Raw genomic sequence first — 10500 nt, forward strand, 5'->3', positions numbered from 1 at the left:
AAAACGTGTCCATCCACTTTGCCATTTTTGCTGGGGAAGAAGAGAAAATAATTATGAGATAGAAATTTGGGAAATGAGTGAAATTTGATGTGAGAATTTATGGAAAAAATGAGGGGTATTTATAGAGTGAAAAGAAGGATAGAGACGTTGGGGATTGAAGTGATACCGTACAAAAAAGGAAAACTTGAGTGGTAGTAGGATTTGAAAGAAAGTGTATGGTAGGGTTTGAAAAGAGAGATGTATGGAATAAAGTTAGGATTTGATTTGAAAGAAAGAGATTTGAAAAGAAAGGAAGAGATTTAAAAATAAAGGAAGAGATTTAAAAATAATAATATAGTACAAAAATTAGTGGGAAACAAAACCAATAATAAATTAATTGTTACCAGTACAGTCTGAATCCCCGGACTCTGCGCCTGCAAAAATTTAATTCTGTACCAATTACGTCAGTACTATTTAACTGCAAATAAATCTCAAATAAACAGCGTGTGTGAAGTGATAAACAGCACTTGGCGTTTGTGTAAGAATAAATTCAACAGCGAACCAAAATATCGTATAAGAAATATTCTAAAAACCGAGTATTCATAAAATCAGGATATTTATGAAATAAAATCCAAGATTATATGAAACTCCCAATTTTTAGACAGAAGTCTGTTGCCTTCTCTCTGAAAAAATATGCGGGCAAATTTTGGGGTATAACAGACGCTATCTACGACGAAGAGACTTTGGGATTTGAGAAAGATCCAGCATCATCAAGTGCAAAGATGTTAGTGTAGGACCCACTCGAAGAGGGTGATATCGGAGATGGAACCAAACTGGACCTCAAGTTGAAGAGCAAAATAGTCGAACTACTAAAGAAGAACAAAGACTGCTTCGCGTGGGACTATGACGAAATTCCTGGTTTGAAGAGGGATCTGGTGGAACTAAAGCTTCCTATCAAGGATGGCAAGAAGCCCATCAAGCAAACTCCCAGGAGGTTCGCTCCAGAAATCCTTTCGAAGATCAAAAAGGAGGTCGAAAGACTCCTTCGCTGCAACTTCATCCGGACCACAAGGTATGTCGAATGGGCTTTATACAAGACAGAAAATAACTCATTTTCAAAGTTGTGTCAGCCTCAATCTTGGGCTTCATACAAGACATAAGTAAATCATCACTCAGAAACTTTAATCCCCTCTGAGTCAGCCTCAATTCTGGGCTTGGTACATAACACATAAAAATCTTCCAGTCAAATAATCCTCAATGGAGAAATCTCCAACAGAGTCAGTCTCAATTCCCTTTAAAGCCTCAATCTTGGGCCTCGTACAAGACACTCAAAACTTCAAATCTTCTCTCCAGAGATGAGAAATGACTCATTTCTAGGGAAGATATATTTCTTCCATTACACCACATTCAAAATACAAACATTATCAAAACATTTTCCCATTTAGCTAATGTAAGAGGCACGCACTGTTGATTTCAATCCAAGATGTTGTCCTTCCCTAATGGCTGAAAAACTGCTCTTTCATTTAAGAGATTTTAACTGACTTACTTGCGACCATTCAAGTAAGGTCCATCTCTTACTATGAAAAAAACCTTTTTTCTGTTACTTTCAAAAATGATTGTGGTGGAACAGTTGAGATATCTCCCCGCTAAGATGACAACTTTCAGCTTTAATCTGAGGCTTTAAACAAGACACAAAATTTAATCCATTTCCCTATTAGTTCTCCGAACTACAAAAGCTCTGACTTCCACTAGGGATATGTAGGCATGAGATTCACAAGGAATCTTTGCGAAAAACAAAAAAACCAAAAACAGTCAAGTTTCCAGTCTTTTCATCAATTCACTCTCTCTCCTATCATAAAGGAGAAACTTTCCCAATAAATAGTAAGAACAAACCAACCCCAGATAAAAATACATAAGGGCTCTCGTAGAATACTACGGATACTTAGGGTGCTAATACCTTCCCTCTGTATAACCGACCTCCTGATCCTTCGAATCTCTCCTAGGTGCTCTCCACACCTAACCAACTTAGGGTTTATTAAGATATTTCTCCCCTTCTCCTTGTAGGATAGATTAAAAGTTCGTGTTACACGTTATTTTCCCAAAACAAAGAGAAACCCCCATGAACCACTGGCCACTCCTTTTTTTGGAAGGGTGCCGTTGCAAACTGGCGACTCTGCTGGGGACAAGTCAGACCTGTGCTAGTCCAACCCTATGGGGAATTTAAGAGATTTTGTGCTAGTCCCCCCCAAAAAAAGAGGTCCTGCCTACTTCTTTATTTTTATTTTTCATCCATTCATTACTGTTGATTGTGCATTTCTACTTGTTTATTTTTAATGGGTTGTATCGGGAAAGGACTTGATTCCTTCTTGTGGTGAGAAATTCAACACCTAGGATTTGAATGTACACTAAGATAAGAGGTAGTAAGACCAAAATATGCATACAGGGAGCCTCCCAAACATGTTCAACATATGATGCAACCCCGCTTAGTCAGAACTTCCTCTTCTAGACATATCTGGCAAGTTATGAGTTTTCTCGTAACAGTTCCATTTTTCCAAGACAAAGGAAGTCTGTACTGGGGACGTAGTAACATTTTACCCCAATTTAAGCCTCTTAGGATGTAGGGCGGTAGTTGTAAAAGCAATTGTCACGTCGATACAAACTCAGATGAGATTCTCTTAGAATACTGTCAACTTCATTTAGAATGCTTATTGAGGACATACATATTCTTGAGGTTGAGTCGAATGATTCTGAGACCCCTTAGAACCCGTTCTATAGGTACAAAAATCAAATACATCTTTAGATCATCACCTTGGGGATGGGTAGAGACATGACTCCATGCTCGTGACAACACCACTTGAACCCCATGTTTTCAAATTGTATGATGCATTCATGCATGTATAAAAAGAAACGTCCGTCTTTTTCAAAAAAATTTAAGGAAACTAAGTAGAGTTTGTTGTAAACATTGAAGTTTCCCACCATGGATTACGGAAGGAGGAGAACTAAGAGGTACACCTTTAGGATTCCTAAGGTAAAGGAATTAAGGAAATTGGAAGAACTGGTGGTCAGCCCCCAGACTTTCAAGGAGAAGTATAGAAAACTTCTACCTCTTCTCAATACCAACATCATAGATGGGATCCTTACCACGTTGGTTCAGTTTTACGATCCGATGTATCACTACTTCACCTTATTAGATTATCAACTCATACCCACGCTGGAGGAGTACGCTCACCTAATTGGAATACCCATCTGTATGAAAGATTCGTACTCTAGTTTGGAAAAGGATCTCAAGGATATAATCATTGCGGCAACCACTCCCTTGAATATAATGGACGTCATGGCTCATGTGACCAGTAAGAGAGGAGTCATATGTTTTCCCACCAAGTTCTTAATAGAACAAGCTCGGTGCTTTGCTCGTATCAAGGATATAAGTGCTTTCGAGGATATTTTCGCTCTGCTAATCTACAAACTTTTCCTCTTCCCTAACATTGACAACTTGGTTGACGTTAATGCGACCAGAATTTTCATAATTTGAAACCCAGTTTCTACCCTGCTGGCGGATGCTTACCACTCTATCCACTTGAAGCATTTACACGCCGGAGGAATGATCACATGATGTGTACCATTACTTTACAATTGGTTTGTCTCACACTTACCCAAGTATAGCACCTTCTGTGACCTAAAGGACGGCCTTCGTTGGTCGCAATAGATTTTGTCCTTCACTCATTCTGACATCAAGTGGTGTGATCGCAACAATGTTGTGATAAAAATAATCAACAGTTGTGGCAGTTATCCCAACGTATCCCTTATTAGAACTAAGGGAGGATTCAACTACAATCCGGTTTTAGCCTATCATTAACATGGCTACACCATGAATGATATATCGAGCAGTATTCAGTTGGAAGGTCTCTTCTTTGAGAATGGTGACGACAACAGCAAAATGGTGAGAAAAGAAATTATACAAGCATGGCGCCATGTTCACAAGAAAGGAACAAAATCGTTTGGAAAAACATTATGTGTTTCTTTGGAGCCTTACCTCCATTAGGTTCGCGCTAGAGCCATCAAGTTAAAAATGTTGTATCCATGTCAAGATCCCGTTCCTCGAAAAAGACGCGTTTCCCTTTTCACTAGAAACATTTAAAAGATGCAGATGGCTTTGACCAAAGCACGACAAGAGAGAAACGCTTGGAAAAAGAAGCATATGTTTGTCAACTTAGAGAATACTGAAATTCAGATTCAACTAAAGAAGAAAAATGAGCTGATTAAGATGCTCGAGCAACATGCAGTAAAAGAGAAACCAGAAGATGCTCTTTTCTCTCATATCCCACCTGCCTCTTGGATTATCAATCAACTCACCATGGAAAATTCTCAGTTGAAGAAAAAACACAAAAAAGGGTCAGAACTTGAAGATGGATCTTCGTCAGAGTCTTAGTCTCTCTTTTCCGTATTTCTGTAATTTACCACTTAAGCTTGTAAAAATTATGTGTTTTAAATCAATAAAGCGTGTTCAACTTTTCAACATAAACTATTGATTTTCCTTGGAAAATTCATCTTTTGCTGCATTTCATACCATGCATTCATTTTTTCATGCATTTCATTCATTGTCATACATCGAGTCTCATTAGTTAAACTTCTTGCTCCATTTGAAGGAGGAGCATAGGAAAAAGAAATTTCCAACTCTAAAGAAGGAGTAGAAGAGAATAATTCAAGTTGTCTCATTCTTACAATACCCGCGCAAGCCTCAAGAAAAGAATGGACGACTTGGAACAAGAGAATGGAGAACTTAGAGAAGAAGTTGCTACACCAAAAGAGTCCTTGGAAAGACTTCACAGTATGGTAGAAACTTTGACAGGTGCACAGAATCGGCCTTGGCCAAGATAAACGCAAGCGACTGTGATTTTAGAAATCGTTTCGATGCAAATACTTGCAAGTACTCCTCAGTATGTCATGCCACCCAACCAGCCTTAGGGCATGCCTTTCAACTTTATGCCAGAGGGTTACAGACCTCCGGCCACTGAAGGTCCCAGACCTTCAATGGATGTTTTTGGACGAGAGGGTTACAGACCTTTAGATTTTAGAATACCAAGAACGACGACTTTGGGTTACAAAGAACAAGGCGTCGAGCTTCCAGGATTTGTTGTTGTAATGGCTACACCGCAACCTAGAATTGTTGGTTCAGTTGAGGGACTAGAGGTGTGTCTTAGATTCATTTGGTGGAATCGTTTATTCAGATGAGGGATCAGAGACCATGGGTAAATCAATAATAAATCTCTGATATCTAAAATATTGGTACCACATGCATATAGATGGATGAATTGGTAAATTTAGCATTGCATATAATATGAAATGTTTGTGTGGTTGTGGTTGTGATTGTGATTGTGTTTCAGTATTATTGCTAAATTGATCTATACTTTTATCACCCAATTGTTGATTTTCACAGTTATTATTGTAAGACGTATTCTCACCCCATTCTTTTGTTTGTTGGATGCCCTTGTGCAATTTTGTATAGATAATCAGTAGGAGTGATAGCTTGTGAGTTTGGAAGATGGCTTTGTTCCTCTCTTCATATTTATTTGTTTTTGTTTTATTCGAAATACTGATCTAATTCTGTAACATCGAGGAATGGGGCGCTTATGTTTTTATTGAGTTGTGGTTGAACTTTTATTTCCTTGAATAATGTTCTTTTCAAGGTTATGTTATCTTTGATTATTCCGCTGTGAGTTAGTTGTAGCTGCATGAATAAATTATGCATGTTTTGATGAAGTAACATCCTATGTGAGTTTTATCTTTAAAAATTAAATTTTGGGGCGTAAGGAGCTACACTTAGAGTTTCTTAAGAAGTTCTATATGAAAGACTCTAAAAATATCTCAACACCTATGACATCTAATGTGCTTATTGACAAAGACGAGAAAAAAATTGAATTTCGAGATCACTAGATATAGAGGAATAATCAGATCCTTACTCTATGTAACAACGAGTAGGCCATATATCATGTTTAGTGTGTGCATGTTTGCTAGATATCAAACATCACTTAAGGAATCCCACTTTAAGATCGTAAAACGTATTTTGAGGTATCTTAACGGAACCTCCCAACACGGTCTTTGGCATCCTAAAGTTAGTGCTTGTAGCTTAGTAGGTTTTTTTTTATTTCGAATTTGTAAGGGGCAAGTCGGATAGAAAAAACACTAGTGGTACCTATCATTTATTCAGAAGCTGTTTAGTTTCTTGACACAATAAGAACTAGCATAATGCTGCTCTTTCTATTATCGAGGCTGAATATGTAGTCGTTGATAGTTTTTATGCACAAGTCTTATGGCTAAAGCAACAATTGCTAGATTATGATTCAAAACTTAATTGCATTACGATTTAGTGTGATAGTACTAGTGTAGTAAGCCTTACTAAGAATCCAATACTCCATTCACGAACTAAACTCATTGAGATTTGACTCCACTCTTAGAGAACATGTAAAAAAAACAAATGTTTTTTTTTAAATAAGTTGAGACTAAAAGTCAACTTGCTGACATTTTTATAAAACCATTATCATTGGAACCTTTTCATAATATTTGTAGGGATTTTGGAATCTTAGATTCCTCATGCTTTAAATAGAATGAGAATTATATTTAGTTTCATTAGCTATGTATATTCTATTTTCACTAACACTAGTTTGTATCAAATCATAGTTTTGTCGACTACATTGATATGTCTCTATAACTCTTGTATCCGATGAATATCATTGCGTGTTTATGTTCTTAAATTGTTCATTGGTTTGATTATTACCTTCTTTACTCTACTCATTCGTCTGTGGCATGTTTTGATTGTTCTTATTTGCATTTAAGTGTTTTTAATGCATATTGTTAATAATGTGCATTTGAGCATTTGTTTACTTGTTCATACATTATTTAAGCTTCCTTTACATTATAGTTTTGATCACTTAATTGTATGTTGTTGAATGTTGGTGTTACATGTCTATTTGCATTTTGTTTCATGTAACATGTCTATCTTCATGTTCTATATTCGATCTTTGTTGTTGTATACTCTTAGTTGTTTAACTCATGTATTCATATGGAATTATTTGTTTTGTGGTTGGTTAACTAGTGTTTAAACTTATTTCGATCTATCTCTTATTGATGTTTTTAAAAGGGGAGAAGTTATTATGCGAGTCTAGAATTGTTTTATGTGTTTTATGCTGTGTTGTTTGTGTGCAATATTTCAGGGGGAGCACAAGCATTTTTTGCTTTTGGCTCGAAGTCGACTCAATTCCAAGTGAAAGCTTGCCAAGCATAAAAAAAGGAGAGAATTGAAATTGCATATCTCTATGGGGAGATTAAAGTTGCACGTCATTAATATATTATGGGGGAGAAGCCCAATACAATTATTTTGTTGCTTGTCTAATCCCTTTCATATTTCAATTACTTTGGTTTATTGAGTTTCCTTCATGATTTCACAGCTCTGAATCATGTTTGAATCAATTCGTTTTAGCATGCATAAATTAATAGTTATATTTAAGCTTAATCATGATGCTTTTAGTCAATTGTATGAATCACTGGAATAAGAACCACGTGTGATATTTTTTTTCAAGTTAGGTGGAAAGAAAAATCCCAAAGTATTATGAAAACTATGAAAATTTAAGATTTTGTGTGCATGATTAGATCAAGCACATATCATGAATCGAATCAAATTGAACAAAGGCAAACCAAAGTTTTTCAAACACCTTGATTTGATTCATACTTTAACTTGATTCAAATAATACAGATCTGGGCCACCTCTGCTTCATTTGATTCAAATCAAGCTTTACACCTAATTGGAATCAGTAAGTTTTCTCACATTTCTGTTTAGGCTCTGTTTGAATTGATTCAAATCAAACTTTAAACTTGATTTGAATCACAAACTTTCTAATTCGAATCATACTTTACACTTGATTTGAATCATATGAGAAATGGATAAAAAAATCTTTATGCTTTCTTATCCACTTTACTTACCAATTTGACTAAAACCATGAAATGATTTTTAATTCGAATCTAACTAAATTCTTCCATCCATTTTTGTGTTTAATCTAAAGCACGTATAAAATAATTTTGTCATCATTTTTCACACACAACTCTTACAACATTTTCATAATCTACATTGTGATTTTGCGAAAATCAACACTCTCTCACTATTGAAAGGTCAAAAACCCTTGCAAAGAAATTCTTTCATCTTTAACCTCTAGTTTTGAATGAGGGAGACACCATCTTAAATCCTTTATTTTACCGAAGCTATCCCTTACTAGGGCCCGTCAAAAATACAACACTAAAAATGTGAAAGCTCGTCTAGTCGTTTGTGCGCTTAACATAATTTCTGAATGACCAAAGTATTGTAAATTGATAAAATAACTCATAAGTTACTAAAACAACTCTCACACACTCACAAAATATTTCAGAGGACCATCTATTTTTGATAAAATAACTAGAAAATATTTTTTGAATATATCTAATAGAATACATTTTCAAATAATCAATTATGAACGAAAATTGCATTGGATAATCGATTATCCTTATTATTTTTTTAACCTTTTATTTGTTTTAAATACCTTTAACATACTTATTTATATTATTATTTCTTTTTTCAATAACACACATTTCTTTTACACATATTATTTCTCAATGGAACCTCTACATTTCTTAAGTGCATCCTTAGTTGTATTATTCAATTTAAAACAAAATAAACTTTATTTTCTTAATTACTTTTTATTTTCAATATTTAATTTTTTAAATATTAATATTTTTATATCTTTACCCATTTTAACAAAAATTTAGTCATTTACTAATACCTTTTATTTTCCTCAATTCAAATGCGTGAAAATGATGGGTATCCGTGTGCACACACGTATATCACACTAGTTAGAAACTAAACCCAAACCAAATTCATCTTGTAATATCCAACTAAATTTAAAGTGAAAATTAAAAATTGAAAAATTGAAAAATTTACTCATAAAAAAAAATTTAAAAATTGAAATAATAAATTTAAAGTGAAAATTAATTAATTAGTTAAACTAGATAATATCCAACTAAATTTAATAATGGCTTAATTTTGATTCGGAAGAAGCGGTCCGTTTCCGGTTCAAGAGGTGGAACCATCTGCTGGCTTCCTTTACGGTTTTTTTAAAAGATTGGAAAAAAGGAAAAACGTCAAGAAATATTTATGCGAGTTGTGTTGTGCTATTGAAACCCAGCAGCAGTCGCGATGGTGATGGCATGGAAATGGATCGTTGGAAGGACTCGCGAATCGAAGCCCTTTTTCTTTGCATTCGCCACCATATGCGGCGTCGTTCCGGGAGTTATTGGCTACGGTGTGATGCAGGTCACCAATACCCGCAGCGATCAACTCGAATCACAACTCCGTTCTAAGGCTCGCCCTGAATCACTGGCAAGTCTAAACCAAAAACCCCCCTTCTTTTTTTTCATTATTATTATTATTCCATAAACACTTGTGTGTCTTTTGATGTTGTTTAGGGATTCACTATCCTATTAATGATACTCCACACCGACTTCACTTTCTTTGAGGGTAATTTGACTTTAATTATGTTTCAGATGATGGGGCAAGTGAATAAAGAGAGGCTGGCAGAGTACCTTGGAGAGCTGCAGCGAAAGGAGAATACCAATGATCGCTATGTTGCTGCCCTAAGAGGAGAAACTTTAACAAGAAAACCTTATGTGAGAATTCAACCAATTCCAGACCAAACTGCCAAGGAGCAGAAAAATTGAATAAGTTGCTGATCTCTGCCTATTACGAATATATGTTCTTTAAGTTCACAATGAACAATGCTGGTTTTTTTCTTCTTTTCATTTTAATCTCGTTTTATCCCTGAATGCATTTATTTAAGCAATCTTGTTCCTGAAGGGAGTAGGAATGGTTAGATGGAAATCGAGTGCTCATGGTTCCATCCGAACATTTACTAGTTATACCTTATGCCAATTTTCATATACAAACTTTTTATAGGATTTATGCTTTTGTACTGAACTGTTTTTTTTACGATCAAGTCTTGTCTTGTCTAAAATGAATTCGAGTGTAACTGTTGCACTTGCACTAGCCTTAAATAAAACGGTCGATTTATAATTGCTCCTTGTATACAATAATTTGGCACATGTTGTTTTTCCATTTTGGCTGATATTGTTGACATGGACATAGATGGTGTTTTGGTATAGGAAAGGGAGAGTGATATTGGGGTAAGAGCCAAACACTGTATCTATTGATTATTATTAAGTTCTTCCTCTTAATGATACATGGTGGAATTTTATGGTTCTATTTTCCTACAGTTTGTACTCTGGCATGACATCTTTACCCTTCAAATTGATAAAAGCTCTATGAAACAGCTTGCCTCAGATGGATGGTAACCTGTTCCTGGCATAGGTACATGTACATGTGGCTATTTCTCATCTTAATTATCTTGACACATAGGAGATGGGAGAATCATTAATCTATTTGCCTAAAAAATAATTCTTCTACTTAATCATTTAACTTAGATATATTTAAAGAAACATTGT

The 10500-nt window shown here is 35.2% G+C and overlaps 1 protein-coding gene across 1 annotated transcript; it reads left to right on the forward strand.

Moving 5' to 3' along the window:
- Positions 1-9088: 9088 nt before the first annotated feature.
- On the forward strand, positions 9089-10072 carry LOC131620283 (uncharacterized). The gene is made up of 2 exons (XM_058891292.1): positions 9089-9382; positions 9547-10072. The coding sequence occupies exons 1-2, from the start codon at positions 9200-9202 to the stop codon at positions 9718-9720; spliced, it is 357 nt and encodes a 118-aa protein (XP_058747275.1). The 5' UTR covers positions 9089-9199; the 3' UTR covers positions 9721-10072.
- Positions 10073-10500: the final 428 nt, after the last annotated feature.

Source organism: Vicia villosa, linkage group LG7, assembly GCF_029867415.1.
Source record: "Vicia villosa cultivar HV-30 ecotype Madison, WI linkage group LG7, Vvil1.0, whole genome shotgun sequence".
In the NCBI taxonomy this organism is placed as follows: domain Eukaryota; kingdom Viridiplantae; phylum Streptophyta; class Magnoliopsida; order Fabales; family Fabaceae; genus Vicia; species Vicia villosa.

What these genes read in the sequence shown, in the direction of transcription:
- LOC131620283 (XM_058891292.1), top strand. Translation starts at nt 9,200, where the DNA reads ATGGTGATGGCATGGAAATGGATCGTTGGAAGGACTCGCGAATCGAAG. An exon ending in AGGCTCGCCCTGAATCACTG is followed by an intron (nt 9,383 to 9,546) that starts GCAAGTCTAAAC and finishes ATTATGTTTCAG; the next exon opens with ATGATGGGGCAAGTGAATAA.